This window comes from Podarcis muralis, chromosome 6 (genome assembly GCF_964188315.1).
Source record: "Podarcis muralis chromosome 6, rPodMur119.hap1.1, whole genome shotgun sequence".
Taxonomy (NCBI): Eukaryota; Metazoa; Chordata; class Lepidosauria; order Squamata; family Lacertidae; genus Podarcis; species Podarcis muralis.
The window spans coordinates 35,346,082-35,373,118 of record NC_135660.1 but is presented as its reverse complement, the minus strand read 5'-3'; the positions used below and the strand labels follow the sequence as shown (position 1 = coordinate 35,373,118).

Here is a 27,037-nt window from a genome sequence, read left to right as displayed (position 1 = left end):
GTCTCGCCCCTCCCAGTAAGCAGCAGCTGTGACGCTGCAGCTGGGAGGCCATTGTTGCAGCACCTCCTGGTTTCAATACTCTGTGAAATTTAGAATTTTATACATATTTTGAAATAACTGTAAGGTGGAAGCAATAGATGACTGTATCACTGTACTCTCTCTCTCAGATTTATAACCGCAAACTCAGGATATCCAAACCTGCTCATGCTGCTGTGATTTCTGGATAGCAGCACGAACTGCTTGCAGTGCTGCATTCTGAAGTGATGAAGGGTGTGCCCGGGATGGTGATACCCGCCGGCGGTGGGGAGAGCTGGAGCGCAGAGGGGAGGTCTGCCATAGGGTGTCTTCCTCTGACGAGGTTCTTGTGCTTTCCAAGGAACCGAGTCCTGTGCTCTTGGATTCAGACAAAGCCAGCTAGGAGGAGAGTTGAGAGGAAGTGAATGCCAGTCAAATCCATCACAAGTTATTATACTGCAATGAGACTGGGGTTGAACTAAGTGGGTTCCCCGCATCCCCCATCCTAACTCTGTGAGACTATGGTTGTAAGAAGAGACGGCTAAAGAGGCCTGGCAGATTCCAACACAGGTCTATGAGATTTACTGGGTCTGGATCGGGCTAGAAGTGTGTGTCTATGGACAAGAGACTTTACATTTTGGGTAAGTTAACACTGATGGCAGCCACCAACGATGGAGAACAAACTTAGCTTGAGTTCAAAATGGCTGCAGACTGCCCACCACTGATGCATGTCCAGAAGCCCAATGGAGGATGGTGAGTACCACCAACAAATAGTGGTGGTGAGAGAGAAAGCAGGTGGTGGTCTACAGGTTTCTCTCTCACTATAGCGCTGGGCTTTCAGCTGGGCTTGTGTAAGAACTTCCTAGTGAATCAAGCATCAATTTCTACTCAAGTTAGATGTCTACCATCAAATTACACAGAGTGAGTCAGAGTCGTCTTGTGAATGAATATCTAACAATTTAACTTGATTACAGGGTAGGTAAAAGTTTCGCACACCTTTGTGATGCTGTTCAAGCTATGTTGCAAATATTCAATTTCTTCTTTCAGGTCCTTCACCTCTTCTAGATCTCCAGTCTTAATGGCCTCCTAGTGTTCAAAGACAAGCAGTTTCTCAGAAATGGACATGGGGAAAGGGCACAGAAAGTATGAGAAGGCAGGTGTGTGTGGCAGTGCAAGCCAGTGTGTATGTATTAGGCCGTGCATTTTTGTGAGGGTGTATATGTCGGTAAGGCTATGTGTGTTTGCCTGAGAGAGTGACAGAAAGGGGGGGTTTGTGGGTACGTATACCAATTTCTGAATGTCCATTTTTAGGGCAGAGATGGTCTTCTCTTTCTTTGCATTCTGTTCTTTAAGTTTATCTCCTAACGTGGTCAACTCTGCAATCCTGTAAGACACAAACCAGTCATAGGTGGCAGATTGATCAGGAGTGAAAACATACAACCTCAAAATACTCAATTCTTCATACTCTTGGGATCATTAAGCCACCAATTCACACACCACATTAAAAGGATACATGGTCAGAGGCTGACAACAATTTTTAAGAGCTGAAAGTAGCTTCAGAAAGGCTTCCCTTCCCACTATGTACTGTCCAGGACAAGTCCACACAAGGACTGGGAGAAAGCAGATTCAGCAAGAGGTCTTGGGTTGATGGAGAGAACAGTCAATAAGAATCCAGATGGCGTGGTCCCAATTCAAGATCAAGAACCAATGGAGAACAAGAGCTGTCAGATTTACAGTCCTATAGTACCCCCCAGATATCCCAGAGAGCAGACAACTTTTTCCAATAGTTCCTAGGTCCCAGTTTGCCTTTACATCCTCTCTGGACCAGGCTACTCCTTACAGGCTCTGCCCCACTCCCCAAGGAGCAGAGAGCCTCAAAGAGTAGTCCTCTGGGCTAGAACCAAGCACTCCATTGCCTCTCTGTTACTTCTTGCCAGTGGTGTTGGTTGCACTGGCAACTGAGCACTGGGAAGTGTGAAGCCTTTGTTCCTGAGAGTGCTAGTCCTTCAAGACTCCAGCTCGGGGGCTGCTATCTCCAAGGAACCCACCTTGCAGGGGATGCTGGCTCAAGGTACTCCTTGCTATTCAACTTGGGCACCATCATGCCAGCTTGCATCAATGGCTCTCCTGACCTGGCTGCCAGCTCTTCCTTTTGTTTCAGTGCCCTAGTCACTGATCACAGTTGAGATTGTGACATGCAAATATGTTTCTTTGTTTTGTCCCAATGCCACCTCTGGGTTACCAGAAGCAAAAACTGGGTATCCATAGACATCACAGAGAGTGCCCCCTCCATTAAAATTGCCTTCCATTCTAAGAGAGCCAGTGTGGTGTAGTGGTTAGAGTGTTGGATTAGGACCTGAGGGACTAAGAATATAAGAGGAGCCCTGCTGGATCAGACCAATGGCACATCTAGTCCAGCATCCTGTTCTCACAGTGGCCAACCAGTTGCCCATGTGAAGCCCGTAAGTAGGACAGGAATGCAATAGCACTCTGCCCACCTGCGATTCCCAGCAACTGACAGTGGAGGCAGAACATAGCCATCATGATTTAGTAGCTGTTAATAGCCTTGTCCTCCATTAATTTGTCCATTCCTCTTTTAAAGTTGGTGGCCATCACAAGTTCCATAGTTTAACTATGTGCTGTGTGAAGGAAGTGCAAATCCCCACTCAGCCATGAAGAGCACTGGACAGCCTTGGGCTAGTCATCGTCTCTCAGCCTATCCTACTTCACAGGGTGGTTGTTGTCAGGATAAAATGGAGAGGGAGAAAAGTGTGTACGCCACCTTGAAGTTTTGGGAGGAAAGGTGGCATATAAATGCAATGACAACAGCAATAACAACAACACATTATTGTGCCATGATTCACAGACCCAGAGAAATGGGCTGTGTCAGGTCATACTCAGGGTGGACCCAATGAAATCCATTGACTTGACTTGACTTGACTAACAAGCCCATTGCAATCAGTGGGTTGATTCTGCTGGATGTAAAGGTAAAGGACTCCTGACAGTTAAGTCCAGTCGCGAACGACTCTGGGGTTGCGGCACTCATCTCACTTTATTGGCCGAGGGAGCCAGCGTACAGCTTCTGGGTCATGTGGCCAGCATGACTAAGCCGCTTCTAGCGAAACCAGAGCAGTGCACGGAAACACCATTTACCTTCCCGCCGGAGCGGTACCTATTGATCTACTTGCACTTTGACGTGCTTTCAAACTGCTAGGTTGGCAGGAGCTGGGACCGAACAATGAGAGCTCACCGAGTCGTGGGGATTCGAACCGCTGACCTTCCGATTGGCAAGCCCAAGGCTCAGTGGTTTACACCACAGCACCACCCGCGCTGGATATAACAATGGGCAAACTTTTACCCCACTTTAAAAGTGTGTGCCCCGAAGACCAGAGGCACCTGCGAATGCTCTTCTAACCTGGAGTTCAATTCAGCTTTCTCTCCATCCCACTGGCTCTGCAGCTGGATCATCTCCCGGACTTTCTCCCGAAGCTGCTTCTCCAGCAAACAGGTGGAGCTGCTTTCTGAGAGGCGCAGGTTGGAATCCAAGTTGAGGCAGGCGGTCTGGAGGCGGCGGGCCGCTCTTGCCATGTCAGTCCCTGCCTCAGTGAGACCTCTGGTAATGAGGGAGTAAAAATCTTTTCTCATTCAGCATTCACACATTTTGTCTCTGGCAAGGCCAGCTGAGAGCCAGAAGTTCCAGTTGAAAGCTGGGATGGGTTCTATTTAGGGTTAGGCCATAGGGTCATGGTTTTCAGATATAATAACGTAAGTGAACCTGTTGGATCAGGTCAGCATCCTGTTCTTGCTGTAGCCAATCAGGTGCCTGCAGGAAACCCACAAGGAGAACCCAGGCACAATGACCGCTCCCACATAAAATGGGGGCACCTTTTGTGTGGTCGCGCGCAGCCCCCCGGATCCCAGTGCGACTCCTGGTAGTTCGGGCTGACTTCATCCTCTCCAGGCTGGATACCTGGAGGTCTCTGCCTACCTCAGCCAATCGCCCAATCCCTCCTGGGGAGGTGTTGCCAGGGGAATGGCCAGGTAAGGGGAGGGACGGTCCTGCCCACACAACAGAAGGTGAATCTTACCTGCGAAGCGGCAGTCAGTCGGCTCCAGAGCTTCTCCCACCCTCCCTTCCCTCAGTTAAGTCTTCTTTGCCGGTTAACCTCTTCTCCACAGGTATGCAGGCACTACTACGTCAGGGTCCCTGTTGAAGGGCCGGAAAGGAATTTCCCTGCATTGGCAGGTTTTGCCTTTCCCGTAGCAAAATGTCACAACTTTGGCAGTTTCAGGCCTTGGGCGAAATCCTTTAGTCTATCTTCCTAAATGGAGGGGGGGGCATGAAGTGGTGACCCACGCCCCCCTTGCGGCAGTGATACCAGGGTTCCCTGTTAAAGGGTTCTTGAGGGGAGGCATTGGCCATACGCCGAGAGGTTGTCATTGCTCTCCCCTCCAATTGCAGCGAAATGGGGGACGGGCTCTCTGCTTGAACATATGTCCTCCAGAGCCAGCCCAAGCCCCACACATTCTGGATAACCCTGAAGTCTCCCAGTTCCCCGGCTGGGGACTGGGAAGGATAAACGCCCAATGCCTGAGCCTGAAACTTAATAAAGTTGTGGCCAGTTTTAATCTCATAGCACATTGTCTTGAGTCATTATTCCATGTGGGGGTCACCTGGGGTTTGGGGGGCTCCGCCTGTCCACGCAATACTCTGCTATGGTTTCCAGCAACTGGGGTATATTTTGCCCCTCCCCAAATGCTTCGCATTGGCATTTTTGGAGCTGATGACACTCAATATTTTTAAACAACAAGGTCCCCCTACGAGGGCATCAACAGCACAGGCAAATCTTTCAGGCATTTTCTAGAGAGCCCTCAGGGTCCCTCTTGTAGCAGTGCTGCTACATTGAGGGAGAACCCACCTCTCCATGGTTGTGCGGAGCTCTGCAAAGTTGCCACGGAGTGTGGCGGCTTGACGCCACAGCAGCAGGATCCCACTGTGCTCGCTGCTTAAATAGGAACTGTAACTCTGCAAAGGATGACGGAGAGAACAGGATACGGACATGTCACCAGTCCCAGCACTTCAACATTTTATTAACTGAGAGCTGCAGAAAGTTACCTCCCTCCGACCCCCATTTGTATTACTCGCTACACTAAACCATCTTCCAAAATCTGTTCAAGGTCCTATATGAGTAAGGCATGGGAAACAGAATGTTTTTGCCCCTGCTGCAGGCAAGTAGAAGGGTTACAGAAGATACAATTTAAATTTACCTACAACTCACTAGATTGCTTTCCTGGCACTTCTTCTTTTGCAAGCTGCGATGGACGTTTGGAAAAGTAAGGCAGAAAATGTTAAATAAATAACTTGCAACTAACCTTCAGTTTCTAATAAACAGTACTTTCAAGCCAGGCAGGGATACTGCTGCGTCATCCCCGAAACACACAACAAAACTGTTAAAATGCAAACCAGGAACTCGACGAAATGCTTCCTCTCCAAGGTTGTAGTGAGGCTGGCATCAACTCTGGCTGAGCAAATAAGAGCTCTGAGCTCAGAACTTGGCCAACGTATATATGAGCTAATATTTTGCTGCACACATGAGTATGTCTCAGTGCTTGTAAAAGAAATCTATACATACAGATTATTGTTCTGCAGTCCAAATAAATAAATAAATAACACCACCAAAGGCTTTGCTGTTTAGAACTGGAGTTTTCAAGGTTTCCTATTGGATCCAGACTCCTTCTCACAGAGGAGCTCTTTCATAATACTGGAAGAGCTCCAGCAATGCCTTGGTGGTCTCCGCTCCATAGAAGGGTAATCCAACAGCAATTTTAACTAGAGCACTACTACATCTGGATAATAGGGTATGGAAATACTAAAGCAGTGGCAAATATGACATGATAGAAGTGTCACTGAGTTAAAAATGCCAACAGCCCGTTATGGAATCAGAATGGCCAAGATCACTCTGTTTGTTCTGAGAGAGGGGCAGTCAAAGAAAGAGAGTCAGAGAGAGACAAATGGCTTCTCAATCAGGACAGGTCATATTCAGGGAGAACCTAGAAGAACAAAAAGCAGGCCAGTGGAGGGGGAGACTCTCCAAAGATATATAGACAGAGAATCAGTGAATTGTAGCAAAATATTCAAGGTTAGCGGGATGAAGTTGCTAAGATGAATGAAACAATGCCAACAGAGCAGAGAGCCAAGAAGTACAACTGACTCCAGTGTAACAATTCTCACTTCAACACTAATAGTCCATGTTGACCCAACAAGAAAAGTGATGGGCGAAGGCCAAGTATTACATATTTTGGTACACAGCTTGTTTACAGCCGGCATTTACAAGCAAGATAATTATGAAGATTGGGAATAATTTATTTTTGAAGCAGCAGAGTCAAGGACAACTTGGCCAAGAGGGTTTTACTGTGAGTGTTGGAACACTCCCCATTTTTTCTGGTGGCCAGGAACATCAGTGTAGTGATGTGGCATTAACCTTCTAGCAGCATAGGAGATATCATGAAATTTCAGGTGGAAGAAAGAATTCTGGATTTGTTCCTGTGCTGGAGTTTCAGCGCCATTAACCTAAGTAAGAGCCAAACAAGGGAGGATGGCAAAGAAAAGGGAAACCACAAAGGTGCTGGCATAAGAGAGAAGGATTAGGAAATGGTGCTATTTGTGTTTGCAGTAATGCTAAGGCATAAGGTTTTGTTTAGTCAGCTATACTGAGCATGAGCTGTGTGCTGCAGCTTATCTGGATGAGGATGCAGAAGGACAGAGCAAGGTGACATCAAGCCAGCATGGGCCTATTGGTGGGACCAGCAGACTGGCTTCACCGATGGACCCACGCATATCCCTGAAAGCAATGGCTGGGGCAGATTCCAGATAGTGAACAGTGTGGCAACAATTCTGTTGTTGCAATTCTGTTACAATAAACTGTACTCTACGCATTCGGAAACAAACCCAAGGCAAAACTGTTGATACATGACAACAATTCTGAATTCACTAACCCTGTACAATGTTCGGTGCCCCTCAGTCTTGTAGATAAAACTCTTTAGCAGTTGGCCTGTGTCCTCTTCGAGAGGAGAGATGCTTATTCATTGAACCAAAACACACACTGCCTTTGCTAACTAGGAACTCTGCATTTTGCCAAATACAAATACTCTGCCAAACCCAAGCTGGATTTACAATGCATAATAAATTCAAAAATGCAGCGTCCACAACCAACATTTATTTTCTAGAGAGTTTATTTCGATCTGGGGTTTTTTTTTATGAGATAGAAAAGAGGGGACAGTAAGAGAAGAGGGAAAAGGAGCTCCCCCCCCCAAAGAAGGAGTAGGGGCCAAACTATAAATGATTTTTATGCAAGCAACTAGCAATAGCATTGTTTGTTTTTAAGGTAAACAGCGGGGGCTGGGGGCTGGGCTTGAACAGGACAATGTGGGTGGTGGGTGGGAGAGTGGGATTGAACCCTTTGCCAACACTGTAGTCCTGAGCCAGATCAGTTGCTCCTTCAATACATAACATGTTATATAGGCATTCAGAGGAAAGCTCCCACTGCCAACAACAGGACTGCAAGGAAAGAGGGAATACGGGCTATGGCACTCCCCAAAGGACTGGAACTGGAGAAATACAGTTGTACCTCGGAAGTCGAATGGAATCCATTCCGGAAGTCTGTTCGACTTCCAAAATGTTTGGAAACCAAGGCGCGGCTTCCGATTGGCTGCCAGAAGCTCCTGCAGCCAATCGGAAGCCGTAGAAGCCGCATTGGACATTTGAGGTTCCAAAGAACATTCACAAACTGGAACACCAACTTCCAGGTTTGTGGCGTTCGGGAGCCAAAACGTTTGAGTCGCAAGGCGTTCGTCAACCAAGGCATGGGTGTAGTAATTTTAGCGCCTGCTAAAAACATTCCTGTTTAGACAAGCCTACCTAGATGCTTAGAGAATGGAGGTAATTTTCATCAGTTTTAGTATTTTAACTTTTGTCTGCTTTAAAATAGGGCTGTACATTTTTCTTGATTTTCTTATCTTTTTGTAAACCGCTTTGAGGGTTTAAATAAATAAATAAATATCAAAATAATAAAACAGCAGCCTGGAGGGACCATGAGCTGAACCAGTGAAGGTACTGAAGATGAAACAGCGATAGTTGACTCTGAATTTTCTGGTCTTGGCAGGAGTGCTGATCCTATGAACAGCCAACCCAACAAGATGCTGAGTTGAGCAAAGAATTGGTACAAAAAAACTCCCAGTGCCAAATCTGCTACAGGTGTATAGTACAATGGTGCAACATGAAGAAAATGGATTTCTAATCATTATGTTGCCTGGCATTTCAAAAAGCAACCAATAGGATATGTTGTACCTCCCTGCCCTTGTGCCACTGGGACTCCTTCTGTTCACTCCTCAGCCTGTGCACTTCAGCGGTTGCCCTCTCCAACTCCCCTGCTAGTCTTTGTTTTGAGGAGTTCATCTGGTCCAGCTGTTCCCGAAGAAGAGTATTCATCTGGGAAAGACTGGTGCTCCTAAGACAAAAAATTAGAAAGCCAAGGACAGTGTTTTCCTCCACAATCACAATATGGCACACTAGTTCTTTTGAATCCAAGAATTCCTCTATGTCTTTATGTATATCAAACCACATTAGTCACAACAAAGGCTTTGTACTAAATAATTAAAAAAAATGGTGGGTTTTGAGCAAGCCCCACCCTTTGGGACAAGACCTGCCCTTATTTGTATGACATCAGGCATAGGGCAGGGAGGTAAAGGTTGCCCATGATGGCCTCATGGGCGAATGGGGAAGCCCAGTGAGCTGGAGGTTCCCCACCCCAGCTTAGGATAAAAGGAATGGAATATGGATCTGACACACCTAAAATATTGTTCATGATTTGCAGTAATAGATCCAGGGATGCTGCTACCATCAAATGAAAGTTCAATGACATACAGTTGTACACTTCAAATGGAACATTAATTTATACCATTCCTATGGATAAAATACCATGACCACAATTTAAAGAAATAGTCACCAGTGGGGGACCTCTAGCATACGAGTCTAATTATGCCCAGCATGGCTCCCAGGTGAGGCAAGGCCATTTCCTACAAACCATAGCCACCTGCCCCACACCTGGCATCCTGTGGCATCAGATGTGGGGCAGGACACAGCTGTCTATCAGGAGCTTAAAGGAACTCTTGATGGTGCTTTCAAAAGCAGGGATCTCTGCCGGCGCTGAGCAGTTGCAGCAAAACTCTTTGAAGGTGTTCTCTCTGCCTCAACCAGCTGACTGGTGATGAAAGTGTGTCTTCAAAGGAGGCTACCATAACCACTGATCAGCTGATCACTGAAGAGCAGTATTGCCAGTATACAAATGTACCATATAAACAAACCCCCTGAAGCAAATGGCAACCTCACCTCTGCTGCTCCTCTTCCAGGTGGATGAGAGTGCTCTCCAGCTCTGTATTGTGGTCATGCTCAAAGCGGAGTAAATGCGACTCCGTTGAGTCTAACCTCATCTGCGCCTAGAAAGATGACGGATTGTGCATCAATATTAAAGCAGCGCACAGGATGATTGGCTGGCAGGAGCTATAGAAATACGCATGTCCTTACATATATGTTGTACAGCACAGAATCTGTTTAAGGCAATAGGAGACTTTCTCAGAATCCCGAAACTGCTTTTTAAAAATAAATATTTGGATTTGGGAGGTCTGTGATTGGGAGAAAAGGTAGGCAGCATTAAAGACAGCCATTTCCTAAACCCTCAGAAATAAAACAGGTTCTGGGCAGGGTTTTTTCATAGACGTGGGAGGGGTATTCATCCCACATAGCTCTGTATTTCTTCACATGACACTATCATGTCATAAGAATTCCAGAGCCTAGTTCCTTCAGCTAAACTCTTCTCATGGGTAGTAAAAAAATGTGAAGCGAAAGAATATGATGGCAACAGGCTAGATGCGGATGGGAAGACTTTCTATCCTTTTTTCCACACCAGCATGTCTTGTTCCCCTGCCCTGGTCACCTTTTCCCTGAACTACAAAAGCCCCAAATGTGGTAACCTTTCATTGCAGCGAAGTTGCTTCAACTACATGATCATTTTGGTTGCCCCTTTCTGCACCTTCTCCTGCTCAAATTGCACTGTGAGGCACTAGGGATCTCTAGTTAAAGCGCAGCGATAATTGCCTTTTAAGAACCGCTCTGTGTTTAGGCTTCTCACATATAATTGTAGTCATGCATAGGTTCCCCTCTGTGAATTATAATCCCCTCTAAACCCCACAGGCTTTAGCCTTATATAATATTATTATCCTGTTGTGAAAAAGGCTTTGTACCCAGAACGTCCTTCATATAACACAAGTACTCCACTGGTTGCCTATATGGCCCATACTTTACACACACAAAACACCACCAAACTGGACATTCAGAAAACCAGTGGGAGTCTTTAAATGATATGAACTACACAAAGACTACTTGTACCATGTATGTCATTAGGCTAGGCTGTCTGCCAAGCGCTCGCTCCAATTAAAGGTGCATGGCGTGAGGGGACAGTGATCTACAAATTGCCCACAGTGCTAACAGTCAGACTGCCACATGCTTCATCACGATCATTTATAGCATGAGAAAAGCCATACGCACCATCTGTTTCTGATGCTCACACTCGGAGGTTTTCTCCAGCAGTTGTTGCTCCAGCTCCCCACATCTTTTCTTGTACTGCAGCATCTGCGCCAGGGAATAGAAGAAACAAGGGACTGCTATGAAACCATCACATCAGAGCAAGGATTTATGCTTGCCCCATGGAACTTCCCCCATGTGTCCCCTCCCCAAATCTGCACCAGAGGCTTACGGGGTAGGGGTGGGGGATTGTCAAAATAGATTTAGAGGGGTGTAGGTTGGGGAAGAGAAAAAGAGGAAAGTCCCATTGCATTGCAGGGGGTTGAAGCAGATGAACTTTGAGGTCCCTTCCAGTTCTGCGATGCTATGATTCTATACTTGTGCTGACAGGATGGTTGCTTAGCACTGCACTGGGTACAAGCCTTAGGTGAAGAGAATTAAAAGAGAAGACAAGAGAGAACAAAGGAAGGAACCAGCAGCCCAGGCAGAGCTGCTTACCAGGAATAAAAGAGGTACGAAGAATGAAAGCTTGATCCACGAGGCCAATTTATCCAACAACTTTAACAGGTCTTCAACAAATTCTAAAGAGATTTCTGAAAACTTACTTGGACTACTACCATGACATCTGATGGAGGTTGGTCAGTGTAATAAAACACTGACTATGATAAGAGCCAGACCAAGAGAACCAGAAGTATGCAGTCACATACAGTATTAAGTTCCACTACAGCTGTGCACATGATATCAACTTTGCCAATCTATATTCTAACACCACCCCCAAACTTTATCCTATGCAAGTTATTGTTAAAGAATGTAACAAGCTCTGCCCCCATTGACTGGCATTGTTGACCAGAAGATCAAGTTTTTTATAAAAAAAACCCACAACCCATAAAACTTTACACCAGGACAGAAGCTGGTACTTACTGTAGGGAACATGCATCACACAGTTGATGTATTCAAGCTCCTCAGACTGCATGCACAAAGAAAAGTTTAAATGGGGGAAATGTACCTTCATTACCTGTTGCCAACTCAGAAGTTCTATGTTCATTTCTCTTGCACTGCAACAGTATACCTGGAGAACATCTATTCTCCCCATGTGCTTGTTCTGGTAGCAAAATCTAGTATAATTCTTTGCGCCATAGTCTACATGCAAAATGGATCCCACAGAGGTGGTTGTTCTAAACCCTATTTCTCTTCAGCTGGGATCTGCTTACAGCATGGATCTCGTAACTAAATACCTTTTCTCTGTCTGAAGCTTGATATAAAAAGACGGAGGAAGAATTTGAGAGTTTCCTGGCACCATTTTAATCTCTGTGAAGACAGGCCAGACCTATAACCAGAATGGGTTTTTTTTGAGAGAGTGAGGAGATTTCACCCCTCCCATATCCAAGAATCTGCGGGTGTTCTCTGCTGATTCTCCAGAGAGGAGAGGCGGTTTCTGCTCTCTACTTATTCCGCTTCAGCCTCACATCAAAGAGAGAGAGAGACTGAGTGTTAGAGAGAGATCATGTGTATAGATAAGGTTGCCTCTAAGAGCAGCTGCAGACACTCAGTGCAGTTCAGCATTTTTCGTTTAGACCTCACTTAGCTCTGTATATAGTTGTGTATTATAGTTGTAGATAGAATAAAGAAGATATTCTACAGAGCTGCTCTCCGAGTCGTTTATGCTCTGCTATACTCTGCTGTGCGACGACTGTCTTCTTGTGGAAGTGAATCCGGTGCTCACAACTCTAAGCTGTGAGTCCACAGCACTTTGACCAGTTCCTGTGCAGAAGGTGGTCTCTGGAAGTGCTACCCAGCTCGCCTAGCCCAGTTGGGGCTGAAGTGGATGAGTCCAGTTGGTGGCACTGGCTCAATGGCGATGCTGACAGAGAGAAGCAGCCATTGTATGTAATAAATACATAACTACCTCAGTGGTCAGCAAGGAAGGAAGCATCTGTACTTAAAGTAAATTTTAAGGAAGCAGAATACAGATTCTTAGGAGTATCAGCTGGGAAATGGAGGATGAGCATCTGAGGAAACAGAAGCTGTGGTAAATAAGCCTGAGGTAAATTCCTCTTGTGGGGAAGGGTCAGGGGAAGGGTAGCATTAAAACAGATACCATGAATAAATGCACTCTCTGCAAGCTGTCAACAGGCACCTAGCGCAGGTGAGGGAAACCAAGGTTGGCAGGGACACTGGGAAAGAGGCTAGCTTGTGTGAACACCTGAATAGGGCTGCAAGCATGGCTGCTAACCAGAAGCAAGGAATGACTGTGGTTGCCAAAGCAGCTAGGGATGAGGAGGAGAGAGGGGCCCAAAGAAAGAAGGCTATTCCAGCTGCACCATCTTGGGGGGTAGGAAGGCAATATGTCTGCCTGATTATCAAAACCAAGGAGCTTTAGACCAGGGGTAGGGACTTTTTAGAGTACGAGGGTTGCATCCCCTTGAGATAGACCTTCTGGGGCCACATGGCAGTGGTAGGTATGCAAAAATGGGTGTGGCCAGACACAAAATGAGTGGAGCAACAGATGTGACTCTTACCTTTTTACAGTGGTCTGCATTCTTGTCATACATATGCAGATGTTTCCTCCTCCTGCCCCCACCCTCTCTGACCTCAGTCCAGACAAGCAAGAGGCCACACGCCTGTTAAGTAAAAGCACTCCAGAAGGGCGTGCAGCAGAGCCAGTGAGGAGTATAGTTTGGATAGAAAGTGTGTGGCCTTGGAAGAGTCTTAAGGGCTGAATAGAGGGACCTGGAACTCTGCCTGCACCCCTGTTTAAAAAAGACCCAAAGCTCCTCCCCAGAGCTTTGGACAAATCAAGGGAAGGACTTCTTAAGAACCTAAGATGCTGTCTAATGCTATGTTTGCCAATGGATCCACATGGAAACAACTGAAACTGCTGGTTGGTGGGGGCTTCTTTCTTCTTGTAGTCTCATAAAAAAAGCCTGGTGTGCTGTTCTCATCACCTGTGAGTACTGGTCCCTACAGAACGCATGGAACAGAAAATGCTAGGCAGGTACAAGGAGCATGCTTTCTAAATCAACAAGACAGGACCAACAAATCTAATGGAGAACTTCTGCAGCAAGCCCCACTGCTGAGTCTTTATGGAATCCATCTGGGAGACCCCACCATCTTCCCACCTGTTCAAGGTAATGCCACCCACCTTGTTCTGCATCTTCTGCACTAGCTGAGCCTGGCGCTGCTGCCCATCCTGGTAGGCTTGCAGCTTGCGCTTGTATGCCTTCTCATCCTCTTTGAACTGCTGTCTCATCTGCAGGAACATTGTGCTTCCTTCCTCCTCTCCTCGGAGCTCCAGCTACAAAAGCAAACACCCTCCCTGATCCAAATGGCAGAGCAAGGGTCAGGAGCAGAACAGCAAGGAACCAATGCCCGGCTCCTTAGATGTCATACCAGAGCAATGTGGCAGGATGCAACCAAATGAATGGAAAATAAATAAATCTGTGTTTGAAAATGAGCTCTAGCTTTGCAGAATTCAGGGTTTCCAGCATGGCTCCCAGCTGTTCCTGGACCTCTGGACAACAGAAACTTCCTTTCTCTGAAATACACATTCAACATCCCAAATACTCAAAATCTTCATGCCTACATTTCGCAAATGTAATGAGAATTCATGCAAATATGAATCACTGAATTTGCATGATCTTCTTTCTCTCTTCCTTTCAGACTGTAATGTGGCTGAAATCCTGCAGTTTCAAATTGGCTAAGGCTGGTTACAAATTTAGATCTTTGGCAGGGGGAGGTTGAAGAGGAGGAAGAGATTTACGGAGAAGCTGAAAGGTCAGTGTACCTAACAAGGACACTACTAAAGGCCTTAAGGGAAGGAAATATAGTGGTGATGGGCACAGAATCTTTCTGTAGACACTGCCTGCTCATTTTGTAGAGTCTCTTGACATCTAAAGGGCGATAAAACAAGCTTTGAAAAAAATGAAACTTGAGACTATTGCAGCACAATTCTATGCATATTTCCTGAAAATTCAGTCTCACTGAGTTCAGTGAGACTTATGCCCAGGTAAATGTGTACAGGATAGCAGCCTTAAGCTGCAACACTAAACAGACGTACAGGAGATTAAGTCCCACTAGACACGCTGGAACTAAATTATAAACATGCATAGGATTATTCAGGTCAAATAGTGCCCTAGATACTAGGTCTCACACAATCCTGCACTTTGCACTACATGCAGAAATACACCTGCATGTATCAAAGCAAATGGTGGCATTTTGCAAATGGTGGCAAAAGCTTCCTCATGGCACTCAAATGCAGCTCATTCTTCTGCCTAGCAAAATTTACAACGACTACAGCAGGAGTGGGGAACCTCAGGTCTGGGGGCGACATGTCACCCTCCAGGACTCTGTGCGACCCTCAGGACTCTTCCAGGCCACACACCCTTCGTAGACTCCCAATTTCTCATGGCACATCCTTCACTGGCCCTGCCCTGCACCCCCCTTGACTGTTTTTGCTTGGCTGGACTGTGTTCTTGAACTCCGTCAATGCCTCTTACTTGCCTAGATGGAGGACAGAGAAGGGAGGGTGTGTGGGTTTGCGTAAGACTAGCCTACTATATACAGGTAAAATTTACATTTGTTTCTCCGCCCACTTGTTCCTCTGGACCCACCCACCACTGACCCACAGCCCACAGAAGGCGACTCAGGAGGGAATGTGGCGCTTGGTCAGAAAAAGGTTCTCCATCCCTGCCCTACATGAATCAAGACCTCACCCATTCATTCCACTTCTTTCGGCCTCCCAAATAGCATTCATTCCATTGCTCCCATTCAGCAAAAAGAAGCAGCTGGGGGCAGGGCAGCCGTCCCAGTCTGTTGGAACAGCTTTTCGGAGGGCTTGATGCTGAGTCAGGCCTGGATCTCCGTGCCTGTCATGTGGACTGGAGGCAGGGATTGTTTGGACTTATAATTATTTATGCTCCTCTGGATGGGAACCTTTGTCTAGCCAAGAATGTGCCCTATGTTCTCCAGGCAGCAAACCAAGCACCAGTTTCTCCCGGGGAAGGGGCCACAACAGCTAAGCACCATGACCACCTGCAACTGCATACTCCAGAAAGCAGCAGTGTGTGAAAACAGGGCCAACATCCTGTCCGCTCTAGCACGCCTGAGGAGATACCAATGGACTGTGTCTGCGCACCATAATCCCCCAACATTTGCACACCAGAATGTGATTCCTGGCAATTTTCCTTCAAAGGGTCGCTGCTGCAGCAGAATGCTAGATGGTTGGTTGGGTTTAAAAGCAGCTGCTCGGCCATTCTGTTTCCGAGTCTACTTTCACACAAATAAACACTTTGAAAACATATTAGCTGCATCTGAGTAATGAAGACATACTAGCCAAACATTATGCTTACGTTAACCTTTCATTCTTAGGTATAGTGGGCTTACGCTACTGTAGTATGGGAAAGACAACTTAGCAGTCTAGTTTATCTATTAAGGCCTCTTCCTCATTATTTTGGTTTATTTCATAGGTGCGCCTCAATTACTTACAACATAACATATTATTATAGTACTGTATTCTACTCTCAGCTGGAGAATGACGCTGAAGCAGATGGCACTTGCGCTGACTTGAATTCAGGAGCCACTATCTTATAAACGGGGAGTGCAACTTGATAGAAAATGGGAGGGGTGCTTCCAGCCTTCAAAAAACATAGACCACTGCAAAGAAATAAGGTTCTTTTGCTAGAAGCTCATCTTTTCCTGATTGAATGTCTTTCTTACGAAATTCTGCCTGGGTGCTCCTAAGGTTTACATGAGCCCAAAACACCACAAAGCCTAGATGCTCAATGATAGATATATTTTTCAATCTTTTCAGATCCAAGTCTCACCTTTCACCCCAAACTGTAATATTAGACCCACTTTATTTATTTTTTTAATCCTTCTCTCATGTGGTCATCGTGAATGACTATCTATGTGTGTTTTGATTTGGAAGCAGCTCTCAGCGACTTCAAAATGGAGCCAAACTGATAACCATTTGCGAAGAATACGGTGAGGTGCTCCAATAGTCCTATATACAGCCTGACTTTTGCGATGTAGCCCACAGATTCTGAATGCCCTTCCTTCTTGAAAACTGCTCTTGCTAGGTCTCAAGATATGTTTATGGCATTGAAGGGCAGCCAGGACTACAAGGAGTAAAGCAAACTGTAACCTACTATGTAAGTTCTTGTGGGAGAGAAGCCAAATGAAACAATGGAACCAATGTCCATAAGCTGTATATTGTCATGTCACAGGACCTGCCCAGGACATGGGGAAGTGTGCATGACCAAGAGTCATGGCAATGTAAGGTTTATCTGAACTTATGAGTAAGCCCTCCATCTTAATTCTCTCTGTGTTGCCAGTCAATATGTCCTCAGCTGCCAATCTACACCAGCTGCAAGAGAGAATGATGGATAATTGTTTTGTGACGGAGCTCTCAGCTGGATTTGTGTTTTTGCAAGATTGTTCCATACAAAAATCAGCTTGTTTTTTTTAAGATGGGTTTCTTCAAATGTTGATCTTACCCTCTCACTAACGGCATGGTATTTGCTAGCCAGCTCATCCTTCTCCGCACGAGTTTGTGCCAACAGGTCCTCAAGGCGTGAGAGCTCCTTCTGCAACAAGCGGTTTTCTTCTTGCATATTGTCTGCAGAGGCTGTTTCTGACAAAGCTGGAAACAGCAATAAAAGGAATAGGTTGGCTGCAGGTAGCAAGAAGGGACATATTTAATTCAGTTCACAGTGAAAGGTGAATCTACCAAATCCACACTTTTTGAAACACTATGGGAACACAACCATTCTAAATTTGCACTTATCTGAATTTTGCAATAGAGTTCTCCAACCAAGTGATGTTTTTACAAAAATATATTCATGTATAAAAATTGCTTGCAAAAATGTGCAAATTAGTCAAAACTACCTATAAAAATGTGCTTATTAAGAGAATGCACACGCAGATGCCTAAATGAATTTAAGATTAGAAAAATTAGAAACTGCGAGAACTAAAATTGACAGATAATTTCATTCCTAGTTCCAGGAAAGGCAACCTATGAACAGACTGAGGATGTTCACCCTACCAAGGTATATGGATTAACCCCTTAGTACAAAAACCTTGGGATTCAAAGCATAAGCACTTAAGTTGTCCAAAAGGGATGTATTAATACTAAGAACTGATTGCAAGCAAGTACTTGATACAAGATATCTGCCTTATTTATTTTGCTAAAGCATCTTCCAATAAAAGTTTAATGTTTTAACATGGCAAAGCACAGCATTCTTTCTCCCTTTTTAAGGGACAGGGCCCATTCTTTGAGCCAACCTATGAAAAGGAAGTACCAATGTTTCAAAAGAGTTCCAGGGACTAAAGACTGTTCTTTAGCAAGAGAAACCTGCATTCATTATCTCCCTCTGTATGTTCCAGGGCTGCTTTCTAGTGTTGAAAACGGGTTCTGGGGCCAGATGATGTCTAGCCAAAAGTGTGGCCATGGGTTTACAAAGCTGTATGGAAAGCTGCCTTGAAAGGGCCTATTAATCACAGGCCGCAAGATAGCCATGCCCAATCGTTACAGGGATAATGATGATCTTCCATGTGGGGACTGAGAAGCTTGGGCTAATTTTCCAGCTCGTGTCCAGGCACGTTGAGTGTTGCTTGGCAGGTTGCTTAATCTTTCTGATCCTCAAATGTAACATGACGGCAAACAACTTTATACTGTCTTCTGGAAGCTAAACTATCTCCCTCAGTCTTTGCTTGGTGGCTACGGCTGAGAATCTCTAAGGTTCAGGAACTCTTCCCAACTGTAATTTATTTATTTTTGCAATGAGAGAGAAATCCACAATGTCTTTTGGGGACATAAAAGAAAAGGGCAATCATCTGAAAGAAAGGATGTCCCTTGGACTTAGGACCATTGTTCTCCCCTTGCTATAGGCTAGGGTTGGCCAAGGACATTTTGCTGCTTGAGGCAGAACAGTAAATGCTCCCCAGCTGCAAAGTCAAGGTGCATGTACCCAAGAGCAAACCATTTGCTGCCCTTTCTATGTCTGCTGCCTCAGGCATTCCCCTAACTCTGCCCAATATTAGGACTGGCCCTGGTGATTGCTCTTTCCCCCTTCCATCTGGAAGGGCTACCTGCTCACAGTCAGAAACACAATATTGGATTCATTTACCATGAACAGAAGCTGCTAGTTTTACACAGTACTCTGAACGAGTCCAATGGACTGCTTTGCATGGAATGGAAGCGAGGAAAGGCTGTTACCACACGCATGGCGATAGTGGACTGAATTTTCTGTCAACTTCTTCCAAGGAGGAAGTCTTCAGAAACATCATCGAGCCAACACTGCGTGGTATGTGGGGATGTTAGGAGCTTCAAAGCCCCACCTCCTGATTTCCTGCATTTGTTCTTGCTTTGAAAACCCCACCCTCGGGATGTCTCTGCTCTATGTCTCTGCCAAAGTCCCAGACAGCACCTTGGGATGATGATGGCTCAGCCAGACTCTGTGTGATGATCTGTCGGATCCTAGCTGGGACAGTTGTGGGTTCAGCTCTCTCTCCTTCCCCTTGCACGGTCAATGCTTTGTCATCTTTGCTCGCTCTGGGATGCAGCACCGTATCCTCCAGTTTCTAAAATACACACAGAAGTTAAGCATTGGCTGGCAAGCTTGTAAGGTTTTATTTAGCCATTGCTGGGCCCTGGGAAGCGATTACCTCTTTATGATGGACTTTCTGAGATCAGCATAAAACTAAACTTAGGCCTAAGAATGGCTGTCACATAGCTAGAAACCTTTGAAGGTGTGTGGGGGTGTGTAGAGAGAGAAAAATGTGATCTCTTTATATCTCGTTGACATTTAGCGCATTTCAACAAGTTATAAACTCAATAAAAATAGAAAGGCAAGGACATCTGGAAGGCTGGCCTACTCAGCTTCAGCTAAAACCAAAAATACAATGATAGCAATCTTTTAAACTTATGAAGGTCCAGGAATTCAAATATCTGCACAAATTATTTCCCCCTCCTCACTCACTCTTCATGTACAAAGTTAGCATTTTCAAAATTGCTTATGCAATATAATACAATTCCCTACTTTGTGTCCTCACCTAGGTGAGTGCAAGTTAAGATTCTGCAAGGGTACACAGGATTACAAGGCCCTGAACTGTGTTGTTTTCAAAATACTTCTAAAAGCTTTTTTGTGATAATAAATCCTGCTACATTAACTTCGCTTTATCATATGTCTGTGGTAAACTTACATAAACCAATGATGTCGGTTACATGGCCAGAATTCATGTTATGAAATTCACGTCTAAGTTTCTGAAAACCATTATGAAATCTTATGCAGGTGAAGCACGCAAGGATAAAAGAGCATCAAAATTATGAAAGAGATAGAGCCACGATGCAAGATGAGCATAATAATTTTGTAGGAAATGAACTAAGTGAAATGACATCAGGAATTACAACCCTACTCTTGGATCTTATGTTTTGTTGCTGATGCTACTAGAACTGCTAGCACCATTTAAAACTAATACTGTACTAAAGATACTGAGAATGGTATTATGACACCCTATTTCCATCTGCAAAATGTTGGAGGGTATTTTTTTCTCATGGCTGATGCTATTCACAAATGTACAGTGCATGTAAATAATGGGTAGATCTGAGATCTGAACTTAATTTGTGCTAGAAGCCACCAGGGCTTACGCCTATTAGGTGGTTGTAAAGTTTGATTCTGAGGTGATTTTGAATTGTGTCGGGTGGGAACATCTTTACTTTTTTGTCCTTCTCACCCTGTTGTCAAACCCACACAGGTGGCTAATTCGCTTGCCTGCTTATCTTCTCAATGTTTTATTGCTGGGCCCAGTCATTACTGGGGCTCCCTTGTGCTCACAGAACAAGAAAGACATATTGCATGAAGATGTGAAGCATAATAATAAACAAAAAAACAGTTGTTGCCATGCCAACAGAGCTAAAACTTCGTACAGAAAATACAGCAACAATGCCCTCTATCGTCTGTACCTCATCAATTACGAACAAATCTCATTGAAATAAGGAGGCTGCTGCAATCGGCACTTCGTTCCAAATCTTGTTTCCAATTGTATCTGAAAAGTACGGTACTCCACTTCCCAAGATGCCCCCGCAAAACACATACACATGAAGTTATAAAGATAAAGACAGCAAAACCATCCAGTAATCTCTTGCTTATATTTTGACAAATGTCTCACAATGTTCTTCATAATTTCTCCTCCATCACTATTGGATCCTCCCCCCCTTTTTTTAAAATGCAAGCTACTCACATGCACATCCCCATAGTATTTTCAGCTGATCTCTCAGTAGGGGGGGATTTTTGGATCATATACAACTTCAGCTAGATCAAAATTAGTACTGTATCTCAAAAGTTAGATTCCTGTCTCCCATTGCAGAAAGTGTGTGTGTGTGTGTGTGTGTGTGTGTGTGTGTATGCGCCTGTATGCTTGAGACTGCATAAATTATATTTTTCCTAAACTACGCAATACTAGAAGATGAGGAAGTGTATACATGTGGGAAACACATGCACGTTAATACCAAGACAAACTGAAGTGGAAAGAAATGTACCAAGGGATACTGGGGCAGATGTACCCTGAGTACTACTACTATGACAAAGTACAGTGGTACCTTGGTTCTCAAATGCCTTGGTACTCAAACAACTTGGACCCAAACACTGCAAACCTGGAAGTGTTCCGGTTTGCGAACCTTTTTTTTGGAAGTCGAACATGCTGCATTTTGAGTGTTACGCTTCCATTTTGAGTGTTATGCTGAGGTCTGTCTGTTTTTGCTATTTATTTTATGTTTTTGTGCCTCTTTTTTTTTTTTTTTGTTCTTGTGACTGTGTGGAAGCCAGCCAGTTCAGCTATTGATTGATTGTGTGACTGAAGAACATTGCTTATTGCTTTCATTTTATGGATCAATGGTCTCATTACCTAGTAGAATTCATGTTAAATTGCTGTTTTAGGAGTTGCTTTTAAAAGTCTGGAACAGATTGATCCATTTTGCATTACTTTCTATGGGAAAGCGCCCCTTGGTTTTGGAACACTTTGGTTTCGGAACAGACTTCCAGAATGGATTAAGTTTGAGAACCAAAGCACTACTGTAGACTACTATTCTTAGGGCACTTTAAAGTTTTGGTGGATGCAGGAGAGATTAGGAGCTCTCATATTATTTCTGCAAGGTGGCCAAGGGTAGTATGTGATCTTTTCTTTCCTGTAAACCTTCCTCAAGCATCTCTGCAACCCCATTGGCTGGCTGCACTTTCTTATTTGAAAAAATCCCATAGAAGGAGTTACCTCATGATTTCTTCCCCTGGGCTTTGATTGAATCAGTGGCAGAGGGCAAAGGGCAGACCACCGAGGAGATGTTTTGTAGAATGGGAAAAAAGGTCACCCACCAAGCATAAATTGGCCACCTCAAAAGTAACGTAAGCATGGCAAAAAAAGACCTGCACCCCACCCACAAGAATTTGACCAAAAAACCCTCTCCTTTTCAATAATTTTGGTTGGGGGGGAAATAGAGAGAATATTTTGGCACAACACTATCCAAGCACTTTGGTGGGCAGCCTGGTTTGTAGAGGGAAGAAAAGAAAATAGCAAGTATGTTGCATAAGCATCTGAAGGACCAGTTGTGTGCAGTTAAAGCAATATGTCTATCCACGAAAATAGATGAGAACTGGGCCTCAGAGCCTAGGACTTGCCGATCAGAAGGTCGGCGGTTCAAATCCCCGCGACAGGGTGAGCTCCCATTGCTCGGACCCTGCTCCTGCCAACCTAGCAGTTCGAAAGCACGTCAAAGTGCAAGTAGATAAATAGGTACCGCTCCAGCGGGAAGGTAAACGGTGTTTCTATGTGTTGCTCTGGTTCGCCAGAAGCGGCTTAGTCATGCTGGCCACATGACCCGGAAGCTGTACGCCGGCTCTCTTGGCGAATAAAGCGAGATGAGCGCCGCAACCCCAGAGTCGGTCACGACTGGACCTAATGGTCAGGGGTCCCTTTACCTTTTACAACCATTTTTAGGGATTGAAAACATTCTACTTCTAAAACTCAAATACAAATGATATTATTTTGCAATAACGAATTCCTATTAAAAAAAAATCAGATCACTGCACAGACCACACATGGCATATCAGACAAATGCAAATGGAAATCACACAGAGAAACATACAAAGACACCGAGATTTGCTCAGACATAACATATGCTGCCTGGTGAAGACTAGGAGCAAAGAGCCAAATCCCTGATTGTTTCAGTTAGATTAGGCTCTGCTACAATGGTGGGAAACCTTTGAGCTGTTGGACTCCAGTTCCCATCAGTCCCAGCCAGCATGGACAATGGTCAGAGGATTTGGGGCTTGTAGTCTAACCACAACTGGAGGATCACAGATGTCTCACCAATGCTCTACTGGGTGCTATGTAGGTTTTATGCTATACCTAGGACTGCTAATAATGGGTTTTTTAAAAACCCTGAAGGGAATATGCTTTTGTAAGGTGATCTTGTCCCTTTAACAATTTATCCATTCCCCCCTAAACAATTTTAGCATTTTGGCCTTTTAAAACAACAGATGCCGCATGCGAGTATGAAAACTGCAAGACTAGCAGAAATTCCAGTTCAGCATAGTTGTAACATTCAGGCCACCAATCAGCAAAGGCATTGATTAAAACACTTTGCCTGGGTAATGAGTTGCAGCTGTAGCATGGAGTCTCTGAATAGGACCCATGGAGATAGCTACTCCCTCTGCAGCTGGTGATGTCAGCACAGCTGTGGCAGCTGTGGAAAGAGCAGCCATTGGTGAGGCATCTGCATGTTAGCTGACTTTGCCCATTCACAAAGAAGAGTAGTGAAACACAAGCCACCCACATGCAATGCAAGTACAAAATGGTCTCCTGAAAGGTGTCAAGGCCTGTAGTAAGTTGACAATCCACTCGTAGGTCATGCCGCAGGGCGAAGGACAAGTGTGATCATTTCAACAGCATCAATTTCATCTCATTTCAAGCAATGCTCAAAAATCCATGAAGCACAATGTGGAAAAGCCAACTGTAGGAAAGCTGTTCACGTTTTCCTATATGAAGGGTATTTGGGGGCATGAAGCTCTTGCTCTAACCAGGTTGGGCATTGTGAATGGAAAACCCACGATGAGCAGAATGCCCTTTCGCATCACACAGGTGTTAACACACACAGCACAAGAAAGGCTCAAAACAAAGCGACTTCAACTTAATGAATGAAAACACTAAATGCAGGAGAGCAGGGACTAGACCTCTTCCACTTCATGCTAAATAAGAAAATGTGAAGAAGATTGCCTTCTTATCGGAAATCCTTGCACTATTCCAATTTACAGACATGAAGTGATAAGTGTAAGAAAATGAGATGATTGGCCTTACTCTGTAAGACAGTGCAACCTCACATGAAGCCCTTGAACCAGTCACAATCTCCTTCCCTGGCTCCTACTTCATGGTAATTTACCATCCCTCTGCTAGAGTGGTTTGTGCCAGGCTACTTTCTACACTTATGATTTATAGAAGGGGTGGCCATGTTAGTCTGTTTTAACAAAAATAACAAAGTATCATGCTGCCATAAAGACACGACTAAGTAGACCCTGGGATGCAGGTGGTGCTATGGGTTAAACCACAGAGCCTAGGACTTGCCGATCAGAAGGTCGGCGGTTCGAATCCCCACGACAGGGTGAGCTCCCGTTGCTTGGTCCCTGCTCCTGCCAACCTAGCAGCTCAAAAGCACATCAAAGTGCAAGTAGATAAATAGGTACGTCTCCGGCGGGAAGGTAAACAGCGTTTCTGTGCGCTGCTCTAGTTAGCCAGAAGCAGCTTAGTCCTGCTGGCCACATGACCCGGAAGCTGTACGCCGGCTCCCTCGGCCAATAAAGCGAGATGAGCGCCGCAACCCCAGAGTTGGTCACGACTGGACCTAATGGTCAGAGGTCCCTTTACCCTTATTACCATAAAGACACGACTAAGTAGACCCTGGCCCATGAAAGATTATGCCAGCCCTTCCTTTGCCTACCTGGTGACTTCCAGATGTTTAGGACTATAACTCCCATCTAGCTGGGACAGAAAGGAGAGCATGGCTAGGGTGGATAAAGGCTGTATAGAAGCATCAAAGCATTACAATATTGACAGTTTTATGGTAGGCTAGTTCTGTGCTCCCCCATTGGAATTCAATCCAGTGAACAACTGCTCTGAAATCAATAGACGTTTGCAAAGAATTAAGTCCAGTTTACCATTGCAGCCCTATGACTACTTCCTTGAGAATAAGTCTCATTAAACTCAACAAGACTTCGGAGTGAATGCGTAGGATAGGGCTGTAAATCTATTTTCCTGTTGGGTTACACTCACACATCCTCTATCCTAGTCGTTTGTTCCTTACTCTCATTTCTGAAACCTTACTGCCCTCTACTGTCACTTAAAATGGCAACAACTACATTTGTCACAAAACAACTTCAGCCCAGGTAAGACAACAGTCCACTAGCCCTGGATACCACAGTCATCCACGGATGCCATGAAGAACAGAGCAGAAGCCAAACACAGAAAGACTTCAAACATGGGTTTTAATAGTCCATATTTTCAAAATCTTCAGAGAAATTCTACTTGCAGCAAAATGCAGATGCAAACAAACATATAACAGCTCTCCTTAGAATGCTAAGGGTTTGAGATGAGACAAAAAAAGCTACTCTGCTAAACTGGCTGCTTTTGGGTCGTGCTGCAAAACCAGTCTCTGTATGGTCCCATGGTTTATAGAAGCCCTGTCTGATTTAATGCTTGATAAACTTTGCTGGCACAATTACTTTATACCCCAGTTGTAATACAGTACTCAACCTACTCCCATGAACACAGAATACTGCCTCATATCAAGTCAATCCCAGATGGTACCCTCTGCACTGACCAGCAGCAGGTCTCCGGGGTTTCATGACAGTGTTGCCGCCACCCCAGGTGGAGACGTTGGAGAGCAAACCTGGGACCATTTGCAAGCGAAGCTTGTGCTCTAATACACTGTAATGGCCCTTCCTCTAATACTATTCTCACAACCACACTGTGAGGCCGGTACTAGGTTAGTTTGAGAAACAGTGACTGGCCCGAGGTCACTCAATGAGTATTGCTGGGGGTTGGACTAGATGATCCTCAGGGTCCCTTCCAACTCTGATTCTGGGATTTCTGTTTTGAGTTTCATAGGTTGGCAATATGACCCTGGGCCCCGCTGCTACACGTATTTGCATATCATATCAAGAGATCACAGAGGTTTTAATCCATATCATCTTCTCTGTAGACACCCAGAAACTAAATATTGTCCAGATCAGCGACATGAAAGGGAAGCAGACGCGAAATATTTTTTATTTCGCCATTTTACTTCCGAAGTTGGAAACCTGGCCTCTGCCCCCACCCCACCCCCCACCCCTCGAAGGGAATGCAATTCTATCCTTTTCTGGCTCGTCAGTTCCGCGCTGCAAAGCGGAGCATCATGTGCGAGGGGGCGGAGGCAGTGCGTTTTAATTACTTGCTCTGAACTTAGCCGCAGGAGAAGTATTGGAAAGCGAGCCACTCACTCACCAACCTGGATTGCAGCTTCCAGCCTCAGACTTGGCTTCTCCTCGCTGCTCTCGCTCATCGCTCAAAGACCGGGGCAAGGACCGGCCAGAGAGGCTGAGCGGCTCTTCTCGGGACTTGCAAAATAAGAGGGAATGGTGCACACGCGGGTCGGAAGTCCGCTCCCTGGAGAGAGAGTTTGCAGGCCTGCAGTGCCGGCGACTCCCTGCGGAACCTTCTCCGCTGCCTTCAGGAATGGAGGACGCACGCGGCGGGGCCCGGCCGCGGTTGCTAAGACAACGGGGACGCCGAGTACCCCTTGTCGCCATGGAAACAGAACGCGGCCCGGGGTTGCCGCGGAAACCAAAGGGACGCGGGAAGCGGAACTGTTTCACCGGGCCCGGCGAAGGAGAAAGCGGGAGAACTTTTCTCCCCACTGTTGGGCGGGAAGGTTGGTCCCATGGTAATAATAATGTAATTAATTGCACACTGCAGCCTTAGGAAATAAGTACAATAGAAATAAACATATTCCATAGTTAGGGGTGGAAGATACAACTTTACGGAATACTCTCTCTCTCGCTTAATAGTATTTCTAAACTGACTCTCAACATAAGTATGCAGGGCAATGTAACTTCCCTCATGTCCATAGGGCTGCATCAATCCATTTTGCCTTCCACCCCCACCCCCATTCTACCACTTGGTCCTCTCTCTGCCTACGTTAAGCAAAGGAGTCTCTCCTATATGCCAGGTACTCATCATGGAAAACAAATAGAAAGGAGTGGCAGGAATGCCCATTTAGTGACTGGTAAGAGCCTTTTGCTTTTGCTCTCCACCTTCCCTAGATGGAAAGTGTTGGAATGCCATTGCTGCACAGCTGCAACTAATTTAACTAATTCAGCCCTCTCAGTGAAACCTTTTGCTCCTGAAGCTTCTCCAACCCCC

The 27,037-nt window shown here is 45.3% G+C and overlaps 1 protein-coding gene across 2 annotated transcripts in view; it reads right to left on the bottom strand.

Moving 5' to 3' along the window:
- The window catches only part of CROCC2 (ciliary rootlet coiled-coil, rootletin family member 2), an 87,853-nt gene extending 61,423 nt beyond the window's left edge, over positions 1-26,430 (bottom strand). The window contains exons 1-12 of one of the 2 annotated variants that reach the window (XM_028730976.2): positions 26,124-26,285; positions 19,021-19,174; positions 17,089-17,234; positions 13,737-13,889; positions 10,619-10,702; positions 9,404-9,510; positions 8,363-8,522; positions 4,935-5,041; positions 3,431-3,628; positions 1,303-1,399; positions 1,012-1,101; positions 199-414 (exon numbers count right to left, since the gene is read on the bottom strand). In XM_028730976.2, the coding sequence (XP_028586809.2) occupies positions 199-414; positions 1,012-1,101; positions 1,303-1,399; positions 3,431-3,628; positions 4,935-5,041; positions 8,363-8,522; positions 9,404-9,510; positions 10,619-10,702; positions 13,737-13,889; positions 17,089-17,234; positions 19,021-19,174; positions 26,124-26,177 (1,566 nt within the window). In that variant the 5' untranslated portion in view covers positions 26,178-26,285. Of the gene's footprint in view, positions 1-198; positions 415-1,011; positions 1,102-1,302; positions 1,400-3,430; positions 3,629-4,934; positions 5,042-8,362; positions 8,523-9,403; positions 9,511-10,618; positions 10,703-13,736; positions 13,890-17,088; positions 17,235-19,020; positions 19,175-26,123 lie in introns of both variants that reach the window. The other variant, XM_028730975.2, reaches the window with a different exon arrangement.
- Between the last annotated feature and the right edge of the window lie 607 nt (positions 26,431-27,037).